General features: G+C 40.4%; 2 protein-coding genes across 13 annotated transcripts in view; both read left to right on the top strand.

Annotated features, from left to right (window-relative positions):
- CADPS2 (calcium dependent secretion activator 2) overlaps positions 1 to 24,496 on the top strand; it is a 582,333-nt gene that overhangs the window by 181,120 nt on the left and 376,717 nt on the right. The gene's annotated exons all lie outside the window — the stretch shown is intronic.
- LOC109557578 (E3 ubiquitin-protein ligase RNF133) lies at positions 714 to 23,824 on the top strand. The gene has a single exon (XM_070787304.1). It carries the CDS (start codon positions 3,661 to 3,663, stop codon positions 4,792 to 4,794), a length of 1,134 nt encoding a protein of 377 aa, XP_070643405.1. The 5' UTR covers positions 714 to 3,660; the 3' UTR covers positions 4,795 to 23,824.

Genomic DNA, 24,496 nt, shown 5'->3' with positions numbered 1-24,496 from the left:
TTCTCCTCTGGAAAGGGTGTCTGGTGTGGTGGTACTCCCCGAAGGATGGAATCAGAATGCTTGTAACCCTATGACAAACTTCAGCAGGCCTGGGCAAACAGACCCTTGGCTGGCCCTCATTGAACGGGGTGGCTGTACCTTCACACGCAAAATCAACGTGGCTGCAGAGAAGGGAGCAAATGGGGTGATCATCTATAACTACCCAGGTACAGGCAACAAGGTATTCCCCATGTCTCACCAGGGAACGGAAAATATAGTTGCTGTGATGATAGGCAACCTGAAAGGCATGGAACTATTGCACTTGATTCAGAAAGGAGTCTATGTGAAGATCATCATTGAAGTGGGGAGAATGCACATGCCCTGGCTGAGCCATTACATCATGTCTCTATTCACCTTCCTGACTGCCACTGTGGCCTACCTGTTCCTGTACTGTGCCTGGAGACCTCGAGGGCCCAATTTTTCCACCAGGAGACAAAGGCAGCTGAAGGCAGATGTGAGGAAAGCCATTGGGAAGCTTCAACTGCGAGTGCTCCAAGAAGGGGACAAGGAGCTAGAGCCAGATGAAGACAATTGTGTTGTTTGCTTTGACATTTACAAGCCTCAAGATGTAGTACGTATTTTAACTTGCAAGCATATTTTCCACAAGGCGTGCATCGACCCTTGGCTTTTAGCCCATAGGACATGCCCCATGTGCAAGTGTGACATTCTGCAAACTTAAGAAACCCAGGGGATCTCCTGAAGATGTAACTGAGTCTTTCCGGTGATCAGTTAAGATGAATTCTCTTTTAGCACTTTATGTAGAGAGAAAATTCAATTGCAACTTCTCTACACAAGTACTAAAGAGGGTGAAATTTGGTTTTAAAAATAAAACTCCGTATCATGTCCAGCTATTTGAACTTGTTTTTCTAGTGTTTTTTTATACATTTTTGTCCTTATCTAAGTAAGGGCTTTAGTATACATTAAGCCTTGATTTTCAAATTACAATGATTGTGATATTGATGCCATGGAGAATTAGTCATAATATTTTAAAGTTTCTTTATACTAATTTTTAATTAGTTTAATTTTTGGTATCTAATAATACTTCTGTTCAGTAAACATAATTATAAGCTGAGATCTTGATTTAATTTTCCACAGTTAATTTTATTAATACCCAGGAAATCTGGTTGCCAAATCTACTGACTTGGAAGGAAATGTGTTCTGAATAATTATTTTAGATGCCAGTACTTTTGGTTATATATCTAAAAATATTTTAAATTATTATAAGCCTCATTTAGGGCAGCATTATATATTTTAAAAAATGTATCTTTGTTTGCCAGACCCCTTTAAACCCTAGCATAATGTATCAACTATGGTTGTAGGTTTTCCTTCTAGAATGACTCTAGGAAATACTAAATGGGACTGAGCAACTTCACTTTCACTTTTCACTTTCATGCATTGGAGAAGGAAATGGCAACCCACTCCAGTGTTCTTGGCTGAGGAATCCCAGGGACGGGGGAGCCTGGTGTGCTGCCGTCTCTGGGGTCACACAGAGTCAGACACGACTGAATCGACTTAGCAGCAGCAGCAGCAGCAGTATGTCTTTATTTGGGACATTTTGAAAATATAGACCTAAAGCAGAAGTAAAATTTTATTCAATTGCATTTCAAAATTGTATCTCTTACCTTTTTTTTTTTCTTCTGGTAGATATCTGTGTAACAATAAGAGGCCTACAGATGTGGGTTTTGTTGCTTTGATGAAAATCTCTGGATAATATGCAAAAGCATTGATGTCCAACTCACGTGGCACTTTGTGAGTGAACACACTGTGTACCTCACTGTCTGTTTTGAAGAGTGGGTGTGTGGAAATCAGATTAACGGCCTTTGGGAAAGAACATAGACCACTGTGAGCTGAAGGTGTCACATCAGTGTTTTTCTTTTAATGCTACTTTTTGATGGGCCCATAAGAAATCTTTTCTCCTTTGTCTTTCCTGCTTCAGGTTGTCATGTTGCTAATTGATATTTTATAAGAATACACTAGGAGAAGGCAATGGCACCTCACTCCAGTACTCTTGCCTGGAAAATCCCATGGATGGAGGAGCCTGGTAGGCTGCAGTCCATGGGGTCGCTAAGAGTTGGACACGACTGAGTGACTTCACTTTCACTTTTCACTTTCATGCATTGGAGAAGGAAATGGCAACCCACTCCAGTGTTCTTGCCTGGAGAATCCCAGGGACGGGGGAGCCTGGTGGGCTGCCGTCTATAGGGTTGCACAGAGTTGAACACGACTGAAGTGACTTAGCAGCAGCAGCAGCTTCTGTAGTTCTGGCAAGATGGAACCTGAAGTATCTGTTAGTACCCTATGCCTAGAGGTCAGAGACATTTATTTACAAGGTCAAAATTCTTGGCTTTGGCTTCCTAGCTGGTGAATAAGAACCACGGAGCAATTCTTCCAAGAAAGTGTATTGGCAGTACCAGTGAGTGCCCATGCCTGTTAGTTCACATGTCATTCTTTTGGCTTTGGAGTTATATTGTGCTCTTGGCCTCAGTGTAGCAAAAATACAGGCAGAACTAACAGTGTATGTGGGGTCTTCCACCAAGGATGTTTGCTGATTTAGGCAAACATTTTGTTAAAAGATTCAATGACCTTTAACAGTCACTGATGTCAGTGGTTAAATCTGAGGACCTCAAAGTTTGTCTTTCTAGAATCTATAGCTACATTTTTGTTCAGAGTAAACTGTGGTAAACCAATATTGCTCTATTTAATCTTTTCCCCTACACTCGTCCTCCTCTTTCCTCAAAATATTGTTAAGCTACTAACAGATGTCAAGGTCTGCAGAGAAATGACATTGGTCTTTTCTGTCTTTAGTGCTGCCAAAAGTGAGGGTAGTGAGGCTGAAGAAATTGAGTGGGATACCCTGCTTTTAAAAATTAAAACCAAACGGATCCAACCAACTTTTGAGCAAGGTTTGTTAAAGTTCAAAATTTTACATGCTAGATTAAAATTATATATTGTATGGTGAAAACATGAGTTAAAAACAGTGTTATTCACCACTTCTACCCCATATCTGGTCATAGTGCTAATTTTTAATTAACATTCATGGTTAAAACTTGGCTTTTTGTAACAGATATTTACTTCACTGATTGTGAAGGAAAGTGTTAATTGTATGGCTTTTCTTGCATATGTATTCAGGTTTTAAAATTCATGCATTATATAATTTTTATATTTTTTATTTTAATGTGATACCTGGTATCATAACATGTAACTCAAGGGCTGAATCTGTCCAGTAACATTGAAATTACCCATAGCAACATTCAAGGCATTCAACCAATAAATATACAGCATGCTCTAAGCTCTTACCTAATTGGCTGTGTTCTTTTATGTCATAATCACATCACCCAACAGTAAACAGTATCTAGAGTTACAGTAGTGAGACTGGGATTTTTTTTTTTTCAATCTAAAGTTTTCCTCTTTCTCTCTCTCTCAAAAAAAAAAAAAAAAAAAAAATCCAAAACGCATAAGACTTCTTTAAGAATTTCTTACAAAAACATGCTGGAAGACAGTGGAACTTGTTTTCACCCAGAAGGTATTTTTCATTTTAATAGTTTACACTGATCATCAACAGATGTGGAAGCCACATCCTTTTGTTGGGTTGGTTCTTCAGTCACTTAAGCAGAGAGAGAGATGCATCTACTCAAGGTTGGCACTCAGAGAAACAATGCTGCCTCTTCCTGGCTCATGAAATTCAGCTTCCTTTGGCTGCTTAGCCAGCACTGTTGCAGAACCAGCGCTGTTTGGACTGCTTACATGAACATATCGTTTCATGTTGGGAATCGCATGTTGTCAGAGTTGGGAGAGACTGGCGTGTTTGGAAGAAGCTCCACTTTGAAGAGAGTGGCAGGAGTCATCGTGCCTCCAGAGGGAAAAACACAAAATGCCTGCAGCCCCAATACCAGTTTCAGGAAGCTGAAGAACTCGCAGACATGGCTCGCTCTTGTCGAACGGGGAGGCTGTACCTTCACCCAGAAGATCAAGGTGGCGGTGGAGAATGGAGCCAGTGGAGTGATCATCTATAACTTTCCAGGAACTGGCAATCAGGTCTTTCCCATGTCTCATCAGATATTTGAAGACATCGTTGTGGTGATGATTGGTAACTTAAAAGGCATGGAGATTTTGCATTTAATTCAGAAGGGTGTTCATGTGACCGTCACAATTGAGGTGGGAAGAAAACACATCATCTGGATGAATCACTATTTTGTCTCTTTTGTGATCGTCACAACCGCTACGTTAGTGTATTTCATCTTTTATCATATTCGAAGACTTTGGGTAGCAAGGGTTCAGAACCGGAGGTGGCAGCGGTTAACAAATGATCTCAAGAAAGCATTTGGCCAGCTTCAGGTTCGGGTACTGAAAGAGGGGGACGAGGAAGTAAGTGGCAATGGAGATAGCTGCGTAGTTTGCTTTGAACTCTATAAGCCTAACGATACAATTCGTGTTCTGACCTGTAAACATTTTTTCCACAAGAATTGCATTGACCCCTGGATCTTAGCCCATGGGACGTGCCCCATGTGCAAATGTGATATTCTTAAAGCTTTGGGGATTCAGATGGATGTTGAAGATGGAACAGAGTCCTTGCAAGTTTTAATGTCCAACGAATTGGCTGATATCCTGTCATCTAGTGAAGAGGGCACAAATAATGAACTTCCTCCTTCAGGAAGGTCAGATAAAGTGACACACGAGGAGGAGGAGGAGCCCGTTTCTTCTCAGGACGTCGGCCACTCTAATTCAGTAGCAGCGGACATCCATCCTCCGCCTTGACAGCATGGCCTTTGAGGAAGTGAATTAAACCTGTTTGTGAAATCAGGTCCTAAATACTGACAAGCAGTTTGTTCAAAGTGTGATTTTCGTGTCTTTTTTGTTGTTGTTACTTTGGTAATTTTCTGCATTTGTCAAGTCTCAGAAAAAAGAAAAAGCCCTAGCAGGGTTTTTTTGTTTTTGTTTTTCCTGTTTCTCACCTTTACTAAATGTAATTTTTTTGTCAGTGTATGTTGCTCCTGTGAGTATTTATGTTTATTTCTGTGTGCACATGAATTTTTTTTTTTTTACTTTTTGGTCACCCCGTGTGGCTTGCAGGATCTTAGTTCCCTGACCAGAGATTGAACTCGGGCCACCACAGTGAAAGTACTAAGTCCTAACCTCTGGACTGCCAGGGAATTCCCAACCAAGGACAAAATTTATTCCTGAATTTTTTTGCATATATATTGGGCTTTATTTTGGTAGGAAAATTGTTAATATATTTACATGTTCCTTATAATACAGAAACTATCAATGAAATTTGAAAAACATAAATGAGCTTTTATAAGCTAGGGAGAATAAAATTTATCTTTTGATATTTTTAGTACAATATGCTAACTTGAAAGTCATTGTGCTGTGTTCTCCTCATTCTTGGTGTGAAAATTTTGCTGTATGGAATTGTACTGTTTTGACACATAATTCTGTTCAAGCCATTAGTACATTTTATGTGATCTGTGTATATACGGTGATAGGAATTTTAGAGTTAAAATACCAGAACTCTTTAAGGGAATAGCAGATATTTCAGCACCGAGTATTGCTAATCATAATTGTTACATGTTCATAATGTATAGAAAGACTTAAATAAAGAATTGCTGTGGTTAGTCATAGTGTATTTGTTTCACTTATGCCCTACCCCACTCCCTAGTTAATTTTTTGTAATTAAAACACTGTAACTATGTCATTATTTTGTAGATAAGTACTAGAATGTAGAAATTATTATGACTTGCTGGGATTGTTAGTTTTGTTCACTCTGTATTCCCAGGATCCAGACAACGCCTGACTCAAATATTTGAGTAAATGAATAATTATTTTTTGAATAATGTAATTATTATGTGTTAATCTGAAAAACCGGACTGTTTATCCAAATCACAGAAAATAGTGGAAACTTAATCCTGAAAATTTTCATCCCAAATCACTTTGATAAAACAAAAATTTAATTTTTAGCCCAGGCAGGATTCAGTATCACAATTTAGCATGGATAATTTTACTTAAGAGCCTTGAACTCTCCAAGGCTGACACAGGGATTTGAATTCTTGTACGACCCTAGAGAGAGCTCTATTAAGAGGAATTTTGTGAGCTGCTGTGTGCTATCAATATTGGAATGCACAGCCAGGCAGGAAGGCAGTAGCTGATTCTAACTGCAATGCCAAGGAAGACTGTTTAAAGGAAGAAGTACGCTCCTCTAAGACCAGAGAGAACTGAGACACAGAAAAAATCTAAGCAGATGGCCAGGTGCTGGCAGTCCCCAGACCCAGGGTTCTCAGGTCATTATCGTTCTGTGTACTCTTGGCAAATTCATGTGGAGTGTGTATTCCATGTTAGACCTAACACTTGGGGAATTTGTTGTTTGCTCTTCACACTGATACCGACAATTGTCTTGTCCATCTTTCCACTACACACATTTTCTCCTTTCTCTCCCATGCCTCCACTCTGTTCATTATTGTCCATCTTAGATCTGACTTACCTTCATGTGTGAGAAATTGGCATGAATATGCTTTTATAATCAAGCATTTATTTGTTAATGTGGACATCAAACATTGAACACAATGTGCTTATGATCTTGATTTGGGATTTTCAACAGATGTTCATTAGAGGATAGTTAGAATCTGTTTGAAACAGAAGGAAAAGGTCCCATCAGGGAACTCGGGAGCTATGATTGCTTTAGTGCCTACCAGGTGGCAGGCAGCGAGCGGCCTGAGTTCTTTGCCCAGCTGTTTCGTATGTCAGAACAAAACAGCAGTTTTAATCCTTGTCTTTAGAATGCTGTAAACAGATCAATAAACCACTTTTACTCTGGGTTTAATAACCAGAACCTGGAAATAGCACTGCTGTGTCAAATGTCAGGTATTATTCATTGTAATAGTTTTTTATACCTATTCTTTGGGCTATACGTTTTCTCTTATACCTAGTGATGCAAATGTATTTTACCATAATGGCGTGGGACCATAATATGAATTATTTTGCCCCTAATACCAATGTCATATGAATTTCCCTTGCATTCCTCCTTTGTATATATTTTTGCATTTCTCTGGTAATTGATTCCCCATGCTTGCCTCACTAGGTAGGGGTTTGACACTCCTTATAAAAATGACACTTGTTTGTTTATTATGGGGATAACTTGGACTTAATGTTTACTGACATGAAAATGATTCTAAAGCACTTGACCACTGATTGAGTGAAGCTACAGGTAAGTTTACCTATACAGTAAATCATAAGTGTTGCCTCATATTCAAAGGCACAGTATGTTTATAGTATGTATCCCTGTTTCTTGGCTATAGATTTACTCTAGTCATCCTATAGAGAGATGTTGGTCAGCCATAATATTTACAGTAATGTATTTCAAAGGATTTAGTGAGCCAGGATCTGGCATTTCTGATGGTATTTAAGCATAGTATATAAAGTGTTTTCTCCTATCACACAACTCACTGGTTTTTGAAGCAGCTGGCATGAACAAGTGGGAGAAAGGATCAGAGTTTGAAGAAGCGTTAAAGAGGAAGCCTTCACACATTGATACTGTGAAGTCCATTTAATGGCAGCTTCACGTTCCTGCTCCATCATTTACCGTGAGCACTAGTTTTTGTAGTTTAGAATTTGTTTATTTGGTTTTTGTACTTTTTCTTTTTTAATGATTAGTGCTTAGTAATGAAAAATAAGGATTATGGGTTATTATAATTATTAATACAGAAATATGCATACCTAGTTTTCTAAACTGTAAGAATTTTGGGGGGAGAAGAGGGATTAAGTAATGTACTTTAGGTTAGAGACATGATCTGGTCCCTGGGCACGGGTGTTAGAGTTGAATGCACACTTTACACTCTACAACACTTGCACATTTTATAATACTTCAGTGTATATTTGTTGTTGTTTAGTTGCTCAGTCGTGTCCAACTCTTTGTGACCCAATGGACTGAGGTACACCAGACTTCCCTGTTCTTCACCATCTCCCAGAGCTTGCTCATACCCATTGAGTCGGTGATGCCATCCAACCCTCTCATCCTCTGTCATCACCTTCTCCTCCCACCTTCAATCTTGCCTGGCATCAGGGTCTTTTCTAATGAGTCAGCTCTTCGCATCAGGAAGCCGAAGTATTGGAGCTTCAGCATCAGTCTTCCAATGAATATTCAGGACTGATTGTCTTTAGGATTGGCTGGTTTGATCTCCTTAATGTACATATTAAGCTCAAATATCATCATAACCTCACAACCAAAATGTCCCTTTTTTTTTTTTTTTTTTTAATAGCGACACCACAGCTTATAACATCTGTCTTTACAATTATGCTGTCATTTTTGTCAGGCCTCTAAGATGTTTTCCTTGGTTTCAGCTGCTGGTAGGAATTTTTCTTCTCATTGTTGACGACCAGGGTAACTGATTTGGGGACGTTCCTACATTAGTAACATTTATCTCCTAATTCAGCAGCACTATTGATACTTCTTTGGTGGCTCAGATGGTAGAGACTCTGCCTGCAATGCAGGAGACCCAGGTTCTATCCCTGGATTGGGAAGATCCACTGGAGAAGGCAATGGCTACCCACTCCAGTATTCTTGCCTGGAGAATTCCATAAATAGAGGAGCCTGGCCAGCTACAGCCCATGAGGTCACAAAGAGTCAGATAAGACTGAGCGACTAACACTTCCACTTTCATGGCTGCCACATAAGTTCTGTCAGTTCTAAAAACTTCCCAACTTAACGGCGACTTCTTCAGCTTTCTTTCTCTGAATCCTCTTGACCTTCCTACCATTTGCTCTTTGTTCTCATCCCAAGCAGAGTTGCCCGTAACCATGCTTTCCCATCCCATCTTATCTTCTCCAGCTTCAGCCTAGAACCAGTTGTAAGACATTTCAGTCTTATTCTGTGTACCAAGTGATACCGAATTTCTTGTTTTCCACACTTTTTTTCTATAGTATCATTCGCCTACCCTGATTTGTCTCTGTTGATATCCACCAGATCTTTACTTCTGTTTAAAAATTCTTATATTAACCTCAGCTATTTCTATTCCTCCATAGACCAGTACTTCTTAGCCATGGCTACACATCAGAACCTCCTGGAGAGTTTTTAAAATGCTCAGTACCCTGACTGTACCCAAGACCTCTGGGATAGGGCCTTGGTACCGGGTACCCAGGTGTTTCCAACGTGCAGACAAGTTTGAGAACCACTGCCAAAAATAAGGCTGTTCCAAAAGGCCTTTATGTTAGTTGGGTTCCCAATTTTATCCTCTGATTCCTTCAGATTTACTTATTGTCATTTTCCTGAAAATATGTAGATAAACATCTAAATATCAAGTTATAAAGGATTACATTTCATGGAGAGAAATTGATAAAGATTTCTGGGAGTATGGAGGAGTGGATTTCAACTAGAGAAGCAAGGAACTCTTAAATAAGGAAATAACATTTGAAATGGAACTGCTCGGTGCGGAAAAGGACATCCTCATGGAAGGAACAGTGAACAACAGTGTATTTTAGAAAAGTTTGAGTGTCATGTAGAATTTTGGTTACGGAAAATGAAGAACAGGAATTTTGGAAGTGGTTGTAATAACCCAGGAGTTGATAAGGTGAAAATATGAATAAAAACAGCAGGTGAATTGGGTGAGATTAATCAAAGATGGGTCATGTCCCAGATAATATTCTTTGATTTTATTTGCTGATGGGAATTTTCTACTTCATTTCTTACTGACCAAAGTAGCAGTGATTTCAAAACTTACCTCTACCCGTAATTTTCATCTGCAGTTTAGCAACCCGCAGAGTGAATGCAAAAGAGAAGGGGGTGGTCTAGAAGGAGTTGAGGAGGAGTGAAGAGTTAAGGATGACTCCTTGGTTTCTGACCTGGGCCTATAGGAGGTGATATCATTCACTGAGGTAGAAAATATAGTTAGATGAAGCAAGTTTAGGGTAGAAGGGGAGTTCCAATTTTTAGTATGCTCAATTTGAGGAACCCAAAGAACTTACAGGTGCTTTACTACATGACTCCAAGTATAGGTCTGTGCTAATTAAGGTAAAATACAGCAAAAGACATGATATATGCTAAGTGCTTAATTGTAGTAATTTATTAATGAGAATTCATCTGTTTACTTTCACATTAATTGTAATTTACTATTAAATGAAATTTAATGTTACTACTTTGAACCCCTATCTCCATTTGCAAAGTTGTAGTAATAGGCCTTTTTCTCTCAAAAGTGTGTGACAGCCTGAGTAAAGTTGATGATTGTCAAAATGATGATGAGGGTGGTAGTGATAACAAGAGCTACAGTACACTTACCATTATATAAGCTTCACAGGTAGAAACCCACTAATCCTAACAGTAACTCTGAGGTAGGTGTTATCAATACCCCCATTCTTTAGATGAGGAAACTGAGGCCCAGCCAGGCTAAGTAACTTGCCTAAAGTTGAACAGTCAGTATGTGGCAGAGCCTGTATTTGAACTCAGTCTGGTTCCACAGCTCCTGATCTTTACTACTACACTACAGGTGGCTTGAACAGCTAGTTTTTAAATAATGGAGAACATGTTTAGGTGAGTCTAATGTTGAGGACTTAAAGGATTGGACCTTAGAAGAAAAATCTTAACTATAGGCTCTGAAAGTGCTAACAGGAGGAGGTTAAAGTAGTAACTCATGAGATCTCAGTGTAATTAGGACAGAGGCATGTGGGTAGACAAGGGTGTGGGAAGGGTACATCTGATTGAGTGAAAAAGCAAAATTAAGCTCTAGGAATGGCCACTCCCAATTAGAGGTACTGATGCTGAAAACTAGTCATTCCCTCATGTAAAAACTTTAGTCAGAGGGGTTTTCCATACCCTTCCTTTCCTCTGAAGTTGGAAAGGGACAAAAAAGAAATTTTTTATAATTCTCCTAATAACATCAGTTTGTTTTAGAAGTTTGGGCCTTGGAAGCACACTTGCCCTATTGAAAAGAACATCATGCTTTTCCATCCGATGACCTGCACACTCATATCCTTGCCCTAGGGCAGAATATCTTGGAACAGTGGTACTCAGACCAGCAGCATGAGCTTCACCTGAACTCATATAGTTGTTGGAACTCACAGTCTCAGGCCCCACTGCAGACCTAAACTCTGGGGGACCCAGAATCTATTTTAGCAAGTCTTCTATTTGATTCTGATGGACATTCAAGTTTAAGAACCTCTTCTGTCTCAGAGGGTCAGTTCATTCTCAGAAACGGATGCATCACACAGTTGTAATCAGATAGAAATAATGTAAATGAAAATAATTGTAAATTTTAAAACGTCGCACAAGTAAGAGTTGTTAAATTTTCCAAGACACACATTTAGGTGCATTTCAGGTGCCGCTGCTCTCAGATTTTATGCATAGCTTGTGCATTAATGCTTGCTCCTTTCCTCTTCCAGTTCTGGTTTCTTTACCACCACTATCACATTGCCAAGAGAGTTGTAAGGAAATGAATAGATAGTAGATAGCAGCTTATTAATTTCAAAGTAAAGGTTAGGAAAATGAGAAGCTGAAACAGCTTGGGGAGTCCATGCACTGGACTAGGCAGCCCACAGTGGAAAGGATAGTATTTCACACCACCTATTCACTAAATCCTGGACTTCACTGGTGGCTCAGATGGTAAAAACATCTGCCTACAATGTAGAAGACCAGGGATCAATCCCTGGGTTGGGAAGATCCCCCTGGAGAAGGAAATGGCAACCCACTCCAGTACCCTTGCCTGGAAAATCCCATGGACAGACAGAGGAGCTCACTTCTCACTTTCTTTCATTCACTAATAGTCTGAAAATAACATACGAAAACAGTGGGCTGTACATGGAATTCAGAAAAGAAACATAAATTCTCAGGTTTGAGACCATAAAACCAGCTTCACAAACACTGGAGGGAGAGTCAGTGTCTTCAAAATTGTAGCTGAAAGTAAGTACAAGATGAGTCATTGAGCATCTAAGCAGTTCATCTCAAGGTGCTTGGCCTTTCCTAGTGCATTAATGGACCTCCCTGGTGACTCAGACAGTAAAGAATGTCCCTGCAATGCAAGAGACCAGGGTGCAATCCCTGGGTCAGGAAGGGAATGGCTACCCACTCCAGTGTTCTTACCTGGAGAATTCCTTAGACAGAGAAGCCTGATGGGGCTACAGTCCATGGGGTTGCAAAGAGTCAGACAGGACTGAATGACTAACACACAACACACTGCGTTAATAGAAGTATTGCTTCTGTAACTAGAATTGCTGTCCTTTTGCATTAATATATTTTACTCATATGGCATATTCATTGGTGAAGCATTTCATGCATGCATTCATTAAATATTGATTTTCCCTGGAAGCAAAGGGGTGAGTAAACCCAGCGCCCTCAGAGCTTTCTTTCTACTAGAAAGAAATTATAATAAATATAATATATTGAATAATTGTAAGTGCTGTGTAGGAAAACAAAATAGGATGGAATTGTCAGAGGCAGAGTTGGCAGTTTTAAATAGAGGTTTTGTCAAGAAGATGACTACTTGGGCAGAGGGCTGAAAGGAACAAGGGTCCCATGCTAAAAGAGAAAAAAGTGAAATGTGTGCCAGGAGAGCCCCTGTCACCTCAGGAGTGTTTAACCTGGAAGGCTGAAGACAGTGTTGTTGCTGCTGCTGCTAAGTCACTTCAGTCGTGTCCGACTCTGTGCAACCCCATAGACAGCAGCCGACCAGGCTCCCCCGTCCCTGGGATTCTCCAGGCAAGAACACTGGAGTGGGTTGCCATTGCCTTCTCCAATGCATGAAAGGGAAAAGTGAAAGGGAAGTCGCTCAGTCATGTCCAACTCTTAGCGACCCCATGGACTACAGCCTACCAGGCTCCTCCATCCATGGGATTTTCCAGGCAAGAGTACTGGAGTGGGGTGCCATTGCCTTCTCCAGAAGACAGTGTTAGCTGCTGTTAAAACCTGAAGAATGGCCTTGGGGAGAATTTAGATAGTCTCTACTATCACAGAGGTAAGACGTAGGTGAGAAGGTGACAGCTACCTGTGGAAACAAAGGACTTTCCGGTAGTTGGTCCTGTCCATAGACAGGTTGAGCTTCCCAGGTGGCACTAGTAAAGAACATGCCTGCCAATGCAGGAGACATGAGACCTGGGTTTGATCCCTGGGTCGGGAAGATCCCCTGGAGGAGGAAATGGCAACTCACTCCAGTATTCTTGCCTGGAGAATTCCATGAACAGAGGAGCCTGGCAGGCTAAAGACCATGGGGTCTCACAGCGTGACACAGCTGAATTGGCTTAGCAAGCATGCACACACAGTTTATTGTCCCCCCATGAACTGAGGGTTTCTCTTCCCTAAAGGAGTTTGGTGGTCTGGATGTCGTTTTAATGGTGGTGGCCACGGTGGTGAGAGAATTCAAGCTCTGAAAGGGTGATTGGATTTATACCTTTGAAGTCTTGCGCAATTCTGAAAATGACATTCTGAGATTAAAAAATATTATTATTCCACCCATAGTTGCCATCTGGTGGAAAAACAAATAATTACACAGTACAAACTGCAGAACTCATCCAACACGTTTTTATTAAGAGTCGTTACTTGCCAGGGAGATGTGGTTCAAAAGGTGTGGGGTTCATTTTTCTTTGACATAAAGAATATTTGCTTTTAAGATTGATTTACTTTCCAGAAATTCTTTCTCAGTTTTGGAACTTCGTCTGCGTGTAGGCTCTTGGCTCATCAAGAGTAAATGACTTGCAGTCCTCAAGATTCATGTTTTCTTAGCTGCTGTTTGAAAGGGCAGTAGCTTATTCTCCAGTGCACTGATAGTCTTGTGGAAAATATAATTTGATTCTTAGAAATATCTTCTCCCAATTTCTGTGTCAACATCTTCTCAGAAAACTTTCTTGATAATGTATCTGCAGCAAAGGACTTATATTATTTTCAATCCATTGTGGATTATTTTGTTAAAACACAAGATCGTGTATTTCACTAACTCTGGAATATATAATGAAAATAATTTAAGTCAATGGAGAAGACAGATAGTTATGTGAAAGAAAAACTGATTCTTGTTGAGGTTTGACAGAAAACAGCAAAATTCTTAAAGCAATTATCCTTCAAAAAAAATAAATTAATTAAAAAAATGTTATTTGTGAAAACAGGGCAGGAAGTAAATTTCAGAACAAAAGGGAGTGTTTGCTGTTGATTTTAACTTATGGTTTCTTCACATTTGGTAATGGGATTGGTTAAATCAGTGATTTTCAAACTGCTACAGACTTTCTTCAGTTTTCCATATGTTTGCACATTTTTGTAACATGATGTTGGTATAAAATAGGGTACAGGAATGAAAGGGCAATGTCTCATCACTGAAAGTTTCTAAAGACATGTTCTCTGCTGCTTAAGTAAGGGACAGGTAATGATTCGGGTGCTCACATAGGTCCACAGATTCACAGTTTGCATAACTGATTAAGAGCACATGTTACTGTATTATTTCATGTAATACTCAGAAAACTGTGTGAGAGAAAGTGATGTTTATTCCTATTCCTCCAGCGAGGAAACTGACGCAGTACGGCTCAGTCTCTCAGCTTGGGTCACACTTTGGACACTCAAGTCTGATTTCCTTCTGGGTTTTGATACATTCTTTCATGGCCAAGAGCAGTGCAGCAGACATGAGGATGAGATAAGAGCACTACACAAAATTGGAATATTGTAAACCTGGAAACCACATTTTCTTACATACAATGGAAAGAAATGATTTTAAGGATTTACTGAATATTAGATACTAAGACTGTAAAGTAATACACATTTTAAAAATTTATTTTCTATATCATTATAATACGGGGAAAAAAAATCCCCAAACAAGCAAACCGCTCCATAATATAGGCAGAATAAAACAGCTCAACCTGTGAACTTTCTGCTGCTGTTGAGTCACTCAGTCATGTCCAACCCTTTGTGACCCCATGGACTGCAGCACTCTAGGCTTCCCTGTCTTTCACTATCTCCTGGAGTTTGCTCACACTCATGTCCGTTAAGTAGGTGGTGCCATCTAACCATCTCTTCTTCTGTCATCCCCTTCTCCTCCTGCCTTCAATCTTTCCCAACATCAGGGTCTTTTCCAGTGAGTCAGTTCTTTGCATTAGGCAGCCAAAGTATTGGAGCTTCAGCTTCAGAATTAGTCCTTCCAATGAATATTCAGGACTGATTTCTTTTAAGATTGAGTGATTGGATCTCCTTGTTGTCCAAGGGACTCTCAAGAGTTTTCTCTAACACTACAATTCAAAAGTGTCAGTCTTCAGTGCTCAGCCTTCTTTAAGGAGCCTTCAAAGTTTTCTTTAATTTTCTATAATACTATGAAACATTGAATGAAACAGGGGAAGAGTGAGGGAATGGGTTGGAAAGTGGGAGGGTGATGCCTTTCTTTCACTGTATATATGCATATAGGAGTTGACCTTTTTGCCCTTAAGACTTTCAGTCTGTACAGATCAGAAGCCCAGCTAGTAGTCAGTCATTATGCTTCTCTGTTTTTATTTCTGCTTGGATTGAGTGACTTGGTAGACTTCATTTCCTGCTCTGTAGTTACAGGGTTAAGGAGATTTTCTTCATCAGCTTAGGGAGATTTAAACTAATCATTGAGCTGGAAAATACCTATAAAGGAATACTAAAGGATCTGCTATTAGCTCATATTAGACGAAAAAAGCTTTATAAAAATGTGTAATATTGATGACAGGAATAGCATGCATATTTTTCCCCCCAAAAAGAGTTTTTTTATACTTTTCAAATCACATTTAAGTTCATCTGAATGCAAAGTCATCTCAATTCCTACTGCAGACAAAGTGAGAAGCCTTTGGTAGTTTAAGGGGTTTAGATCTGCTTTAAGGGCTTTAAGAGTTGATATAAGGAATTTAGATAAGTTATAAGGCAGGATCTTTTGAGAGCATCTGCTTCCCAGTTTAAAAAGGTCTAGACATATCACTTACCTATATGTGTGTGTGTGTGTGTGTATGTTTTAAGTTTGCTGTCAGTTTTAAGTTACAGTTTCCTAACATCTTTGAAGGGAATGGGACTGGTTAAAGGAGTGATTTCTAAACCTTTAAAATTCATGGATCAGAAAGGAAAGGAAAAACCACCAAGGTCAAATATTTTTTGCCAAGAAAGGTCATGAACCACTACAAAACAAACAAAACTAACCCACCATCTACTGTTAACAGCATTGTATTACAGAGAAGTGACTTGTGTCTATGATTTCTACAAATAATATATGGAATAAATTTAGCTTTATTAAAATTACTTTTAGTGTTCATTTCTTTACATTCAATCAGTGAAAACTTCATCCCACACTGGTTAAAACACCCCCATTTGGATTTAATAACTTTCCAAAATCCATTAGGACTACAGGGACCTCATTATTTTCTTCAAAATTTGCCTATCAAATGATACCATACCGTACAGAGGATTTTTAAAGGTGTGGTTCTAAAGAAGTTCATAGTCTAAGCAGGAGAGAGATATAATGATGCTGTACCGAATTTGCTCACTGGAGAACAGGTATGTTTCCTACCTTCAGAGAGAATGGACAATGCTAAGAAGGCCCAGCCACTCCAATACTCTTGCCTGGAAAATCCCATGGGCAGAGGAGCCTGGTAGGCTGCAGTCCATGGGGTCGTGAAGAGTCAGACACAACTGAGCGACTTCACTTTCACTTTTCACTTTCATGCATTGGAGAAGGAAATGACAACCCACTCCAGTGTTCTTTCCTGGAGAATCCCAGGGATGGGGGAGCCTGGTCGGCTCCCGTCTGTGGGGTCGCACAGAGTCAGATACGACTGAAGCGACTTAGCAGCAGCAGCAACAAGAAGGCCCAGAATGAACATGTGGCATAAACTGTGGACAGCTTCACAAAGTAGGAAAGAGTGACAGGAGTATATTCTGCCTGATTCTCTTCGTTCTGTCTGCTCCTTACTTTTTCCCCTTCAGTTTAATGAGCCATAAGTTGATAAATCATCACATTTGATTGCATGGTCTAGGCTTAAATTTTCACTCCTCTACAGTTCGGCTGTGTGACCTCAGACAAGTGTCTTTACCTCTCTGTGCTTTAGTTTCTTACCTTTAAAATAGATACCACCACCTACTTTATGTTTCAAGGTTAATATAAATAAAGACCCTGGAATAAATTTCAGCTGTTTTCAAATGCAGTCTTTCTCATGTGACTCCCTGACTTGAGCATTTGGATGGCAGTCCATGCTCTGGGGATAAAGACTAGACACCTTTTGAGGACTTATAGTCCCTTCTCTCTCATCACTGTAGGTTCATTCCCTTCACCAAAGCCCACTGAGACCAGCTGTGTCCCAGTCACCCCACTGTCCCTTGGTCTCCCCTCACGTCTCAACTGATTTCTTCTTTGTCTTCATCCCTCATTCACCTCCTCAGGGAAGCTCTGTGACTTCCTCCAGTAGATTCACAGCCTTGCTACAAACTCTCATGCCCAAAATGCTCAGTTCTCAGTAACATTCATCATTCCACAGTCATTTTAGTTTCTGTAGTTTGTTTCTTCCACTATAAGTTCTGTGAAGGCAGCAAACCTATACCATTTTGCTCACCAGTAAATCCCCAGCACTGAGCACATTGCCCAGCATGGAGTATGTTTTGTTAAATATTTATGGAACAAATGGATGTGCTATTGGGGTGGAGTCTGTTGGAGGTTAAGTATTTTTCTTTATTGGAACAGAAAGTATGTTCTTTGGAGCAGTGGAAGAGAATGCTGGAAAGATAGGTTGAGGGAGACTTGGATGGGTGGAACGCCTGAAATTATATAGTGCCAACAGGGAATAATCTGTCAACTAGCTTTAGGCATGAGACGTGACCTGATAAGAAATAATGGTATTAATACTGGAAAACTGGGAATTACTTGATATCTAGTAAAATTAAATTCATCCCTGTTACCAAAAAAATTGATCATGGATTTGATAACACCTGAAAAATAGTTTAAGAAAGGGTTTATCCATGGGCTACATAGGTTATTGAAATTATTACAGTGTTTTCTTTGTTATTGTTAAGGAGAAAAAGGCATCTCTTGTAAGTGGGGCTCTTGTTCTTTCTCAGTGTTTTTCTGGCTGAAAACATGCTGGCAGCCTTCCCAGGAACCATCTCAGAGATAGCCACGATGATTTGGCAAGCAGATAATGTTTTTCTCATCATTATACAATCCTTTTGAATCAAGAAGCAATGCATGTTTCAGATCAAAAGCAATATGTGAACAATAAGTACTTTTGTAAAAAAAAAAAAAAAAAAGTGTATTTGAAGTTTTATTTGGACAGCTGAGCAGACTTAGCCTTTGCAGATATAGCTGCTTGTTGCAGTCACCACATTTCAATTTTGTTGTTAGTTCACCATGACTTGAAGATAGTCAGTAACTTCTATGGTCTACAAACTTAGCAGGTGAATGGAAAGGGTGGCAGTTGGTGGTGATCAGAGGACCCATGTACACGTTAAAAGTCCCTAAGATGTGGAGAAAGGCAGCATGCATACGGTGTTAGTTTTCTGATGTCAGGACCATCACACCTCCACCCCCACCCCGCCATGCTGAATTGGTGTGTTCAGTGGCTTTTTCAGAAGGAGATCACTGGTTGGTAATTCCATAAGTGTTGGCCAGCACCCAGCATACTATATGGCTCTCGGGGTGAACCCTTGGTAGGAGGAGGAGGGGTATAGTCGGGTGGAAGAGTGGGAAAGAATAAAAAGCAAAGGGATGTTGCTTTTAAATTCCAAAGGTGGGGATTCAGTCTCTATTCTCCCAGTAACTTTGTGATTTTCAGCTAGTCACTTCTCTGCCTACCCACTTGATCTGTCAAAGAGACTGATAGTGAAATAAGGCACAGGAATGATGAGGATGAAAGGAGATAATATACTAAGAGCTCTGGGGAGACAAAATCTGCTTATCAGTGGGTGTGTTTGTAAACTAAATTCCTGAAGCCACTTCTGTGCCAGGATAGCCCCAAGTTACATGTTCTTCAGACAGAATTTCATTAGAGAGGAAGGCACCGTAGACACAGAGACGAGCATCTGGGACTGGCATCGGCACGGGGTCACACTTTACCTGCCTTTAACTTGGTAAGTGTTATTATGAAAGGACACAGGAATCAAAATAGTTGCAACCTAATGAGACTAAACCTATCATTTTTACAGTTTCATAACTTACAACATCTGAAAAATTTTAAACTATCATTTCTGCAAAAACAGCACAGGTTGAAAATTAGACAATAGTATGGTTTTTAAACAGCGTACATCTTATTTTTCTCACTGAACTGGTTCTCTGTGACATCACTTATTGTGCCTCTTTCCCTGAGATGTCTTTCCTTCTCCCATCATATGGACAGGGTCCATTTCCTATACTTCTTTCTTCTGTAAATATAACTGAAATTCAGTTAACCATACTGGTTAATTATTTAAATTATACAGTTGCATGGAGGGGAAATATTGAATTATTAGTTTAACCATCCAAACTGTTTATTCGCCCCTCATTCTCTCATTCAGTGGATACTCTGTAACGTGCTTGCCTTGGTATTAGGTTGGCCAAAAAGTAAGATTTTATGGGAAAACCCTGAATTAACTTTTTGGCCAACCCAGTACTAAGTGCCACAAATACAATGGTGAGTGAAACTGTATTTGGGTTCATGGAACTTAGCCTCATGTGAGTAAAATATAATAGAATTTACAACTACATATTACAGTTACAAGTGACTTTGAAGGAAAAAGAAAGGGTGCTAGGATTGCATACAAACAACATAGGTTATGGATGATTCAGGGCATTAGTGGGCATCTGGAGAGCGGCTTAGAGGTGACTTGGGGGGTTGTGAGATGAATAATGGGAAGAGTTTGAAGGAAAGATGGTGGAGGCAGGGTATGGAGACTGAGTGACAGAGCCATTTGCAATGAAGCCAGAGTGGTAGGTAGTTTGGCACCCGTTGAAGTGTAGGACCTCAAAGGCCTTGCTGATGACTTTTGGTGGCAAGTCAGAGAAGAATTTTTAAGCTAGATAAGAATTTAAATGATCAGACTAAAAATAACTTTTTTTTTTTTTTTTTTTAAATCAGTGAAGAGCACAACTTGGAGAAGATCAGAGTAGGGGGGAAGATCAGAGTAGAGAGTGGCTGTCAGGAAAATTTCCAAGGCAGGAAGGCCAATTAAGAGGCAGCTACCCTTAGTCTCAGTGAGGGGCATGAAGAGGTGAGGAGGGATTTCAGAAGGATTTGGGGGTGGGTAGGGTCAGCAGGGTTCAGTGAGAAGGTGTATGTTGGGAAATAAACATGGAGGAGATGGTGGAGTTACGAAGAGTTTCCAGGTCTCTCCAGAAGGGAGGGGGAGGTATTGCTGCTCACTGAAGCAGATGGGCAGAAGGGTGAGCAAATAATGGGAAAAGTCATGAATCCCATTCAAAGTTTGTTAAATTAAGGGTTCAGTGGGATGTGTAAGGAGAGCTCATGAGTCTCTTGCGAAGTTGCCATCAAGCTGTCCATGGAGACCACACTTATCCTGTGGCTCAACTGGGCTAAAGAATTTGTTTTCCACCCCACTCCCTTGGTTCTGGGCTGCCTGCAGAGGACTATTAGACAGAGAACCTCAGTTCCTTGCCTCAGAGCATCTTACATCCAGCCCCAACCACCCTGGGCAAGGATGGGAGAGCGCATGGCAGGCTTCCATATGCTAGTCTCACAAGTGACATACTTCACCGTTCTCTGTCATCCAGACCTCACACCGCCCTTGTTTCCTGATTGGTCTCCCTGACTGCCTACGTGTCATTTCCCAGTTTCAGCTTTTTCCCTCCCTCTCATTTTCCTTTTCACCCACATTTTCTAGAAGGACAGTTTATATTTGCTGTCTTAACTTGGTTACAAGGTGTCGTCTCCTGCTGCAGATCACTCCCTACTCTTTACCAGTCTTCTCTGCCACAGGTGACTTGACGGTGGTAGAGACAAATCTCTGCCAGTCTTTGTGGTACTTGATTCTCTCCTGACTGCTGACATGTCATATTTTTTTTCCATCTTTTTCTGTAACACTACCCGCCTTCCCCTCAATCCCATTCTTCTGCCCGGTTTGTAAATGTAGGTATTTCAGAGAGTTTTGTTCCATACTTTGATACTGTTTTATTTGGTTTTCAAAGATGGCCATTATCAAAACTAAACTAATAATCAATGACCATGCCCCCCCCCCATCTACCCACCACCATCTGCAACCCCTGCCCTCCACATGTTGTTCTGCCTGTATTCATCTGTGGCTAGTGGAATCCAGACACCCCAGTAAAAACTGAATCATCGTGTTTTCCTTGCCTTTACACGTCCTAGAACTCATCAGGATGTGTTAATTGTCTCCCTTCTGCCTCTCTGTCTAGCCCACGATGCTTGCCCTAGATCAAGGCCTTAGTGCTTTTTGCCTGGTCTCCTGTGCTCTCTTGGTAGCTGATCCCAATCTCTGTTCTGGCTGATTGTCACCACCAATCGTTTGTCTAAACTGTGCTTCTCAGTGTTTGAGCAACGAGGATACCCAGCCATCATCCTGACCCTCTGGCAGAGCTCAGATTCCTGGCTTGGCACAAACTGCATTCGGCCATCTGGTCTCTGTTGGTGTGATTGGCACAACTTTTGCTGCCTTCACCCTTATATTTAACATTTCTGAAGTATAGAAATTCTTGTATTTCCCTGAAAAGGTCTTGCGATTTTATACTTCTTTGCTTTTTCTGTTGTATTTTTCTGAAATGTCTCCTTTTTCTCCTTACTCAACCTACAGGTCATTCAGATCATAGGCCCTTTTCCTGTTTTTCCCTCCTCCCCAACCTTGCCCCGCAGATAACAGAGTTTATAACCTCCTTCTCTTCCCTCCCTTTGCATAGCTTTAGTCCTCTAGGCTTCTGTGTGTCCTCTCTCTCAGGTGTTCCCAGCTATTTGAGAGCAAGGTCTTTGGTTCACTTTGTGTCCCCAACTCTCAGCAAAATGCCTGACACATTGTTACCACTTAGGAAATGTTGATTCAGTAACATGAAATTGGATAGAGTCAGTATGAGTGTAGGTATCGTTTTATAGGGGAAATTAAGACTTTATAAACCTAAGTTCCTCAGTGCCCTTGCTTCAGAAACACTGTTTGGTGACTTGGTAGAATTTAATACTAACTGTTAAGCAGAAGAGATTGGAGGAGAAAAAAAAACTGAAACCCCTGCCAGCTAAAAGCATTAGATATCAAAGTAATTAAATGTTTTTCTGAAGCCAGTCATAAGGTATTTATGTTGTACTTTAAAAATATCTTGCCATTCCAGCTTTATATGATTACTACATTTTAAAAAATTGTTTCGATTTCAAATGTCTTCCCCTTAGAAGTAGTCTTCCATGTAACATTTCAGTATTTCTGTATCATGGTGCAATCTAGAGATAGAAACCACACAATAATTGAACAGGAAAATGTATTATAAACAATGAGAGATTTGCTACAGTGGGTAAAGAAAATGCAAGAATATAGGAGTAGCAGACACAGGCAGCAGAGCCCCCCAAGGAAGCAACAGATCTGGAGGAGGGTCCCATTCCCTTCATCCCAAAGGCTGGGGGCCACATCTCACTGGAGGAGATGTGGTGTGTCCTACACAGACATTCACCGCCGTATTGTACCAGTGGGACCCACAGGAGTCTGCCTCCTGCAGTGCCACACCACACAAATGCCCAGGAACCTGCCAGGGGGAGGGGTGCCTCTCTAAACCAGCCTTGGGGTCTGCAGAGAAGCTGCCCCAAGGATGGTACCCTGTGCCTGTAGGCAGATGAAAAGATTTAAGAACTAGAGCCCTCTTCCTCCAGTGTCCCTCCAGCACCCTCTAAAATTGTGCCAGCTGCCAGAGGCAGGGCCATAGAAGGCCAGACTGGAAAGCAGTGGGTTGACACTGGCAGTGCAGTTAGAGGAGGAGGAGAAAAGAGATGGAGACACCCCGGTGTATTTAGATGTATAATAGTTAAAGGCGTTTTTAGGTAAAATATACTGTTAAGTATCTTAATTTTATTTTCCTTGATTTAAATAAATGCACTCTTCTTATACCTGTGGCTTAAGAATTAACTGTAATTGGGCCATAGCTGGTTAAAAAAAAAAAAGAGGAAACATTGTGTATATGTGTCGTATGTTTGCCTGCTATAAAATTCACAACGCTTATAAGCTGTTGTTCAGTTGTTCAGTCATGTCCTACTCTTTGCAACTCCATGGACTGCAGCATGCCAGGCTTCTCTGTCCTTCATCATCTCCCAGAGTTTGTTCAAACTCATGTCCATTGAGTCGGTGATTCCATCCAACCATCTTGTCCTCTGTTGTCCGCTTCTCCTTCTGCTTTCAATCTTTCCCAGCGTCAGGATCTTTTCTAAAGAATCAGCTCTTCACATCAGGTGGCCAAAGTATTGGAGTTTCAGCTTCATCATCAGTCCTTCCGAGGAATATTCAGGATTGTTTACCTTTAGGATTGACTGATTGGATCTCCTTGAAGTCCAAGGGACTCTCAAGAGTCTTCTCCAACACCACAGTTCAAAAGCATCAGTTCTTTGGCACTCAGCCTTCTTTATGGTCCAACTCTCACATCCATACATGACTACTGGAAAAACCATAGCTTTGACTAGACAGATCTTTGCTGGCAAAGTAATGTCTCTGCTTTTAAATATGCTGTCTAATTTTGTCATAGCTTTACTTCCAAGGAGCAGGCTTCTTTTTTTTTTTTTTGAATCAGTTCTAATGAGGTGGATGAAACTGGAGCCTATTATACAGAGTGAAGTAAGCCAGAAGGAAAAACATAAATACAGTATACTAACTCATATATATGGAATTTAGAAAGATGGTAACAATAACCCGGTGTACGAGACAGCAAAAGAGACACTGATGTATATAGAACAGTCTTATGGACTCTGTGGGAGAGGGAGAGGGTGGGAAGATTTGGGAGAATGGCAATGAAACATGTAAAACATCATGTAGGAAACGAGTTGCCAGTCCAGGTTCCATGCACGATGCTGGATGCTTGGGGCTGGTGCACTGGGACAGCCCAGAGGGATGGTATGGGGAGGGAGGAGGGAGGAGGGTTCGGGATGGGGAACACATGTATACCTGTGGCGGATTCATTTTGATATTTGGCAAAACTAATACAATTATGTAAAGTTTAAAAATAAAATAAAATTAGAAAAAAAAAAAAAACCCTACATATGTTGTCTACAAGAGACCCACCTCAAAACAGGGGACACATACAGACTGAAAGTGAAGGGCTGGAAAAAGATTTTTCATGCAAATAGGGACCAAAAGAAAGCAGGAGTAGCAATACTCATATCAGATAAAATAGACTTTAAAACAAAGGCTGTGAAAAGAGACAAAGAAGGTCACTACATAATGATCAAAGGATCAATCCAAGAAGAAGATATAACAATTATAAATATATATGCACCCAACACAGGAGCACCACAGTACGTAAGACAAATGCTAACAAGTATGAAAGGAGAAATTAACAATAACACAATAATAGTGGGAGACTTTAATACCCCACTTACACCTATG

The sequence above is a fragment of the Bos indicus genome, chromosome 4, assembly GCF_029378745.1.
Source record: "Bos indicus isolate NIAB-ARS_2022 breed Sahiwal x Tharparkar chromosome 4, NIAB-ARS_B.indTharparkar_mat_pri_1.0, whole genome shotgun sequence".
NCBI classification, from domain to species: domain Eukaryota; kingdom Metazoa; phylum Chordata; class Mammalia; order Artiodactyla; family Bovidae; genus Bos; species Bos indicus.
The sequence above is the reverse complement of the archived record's forward strand: the minus strand, read 5'-3'. Positions and strand labels throughout refer to the sequence as shown.

What these genes read in the sequence shown, in the direction of transcription:
- LOC109557578 (XM_070787304.1), top strand. Translation starts at nt 3,661, where the DNA reads ATGCATCTACTCAAGGTTGGCACTCAGAGAAACAATGCTGCCTCTTCC.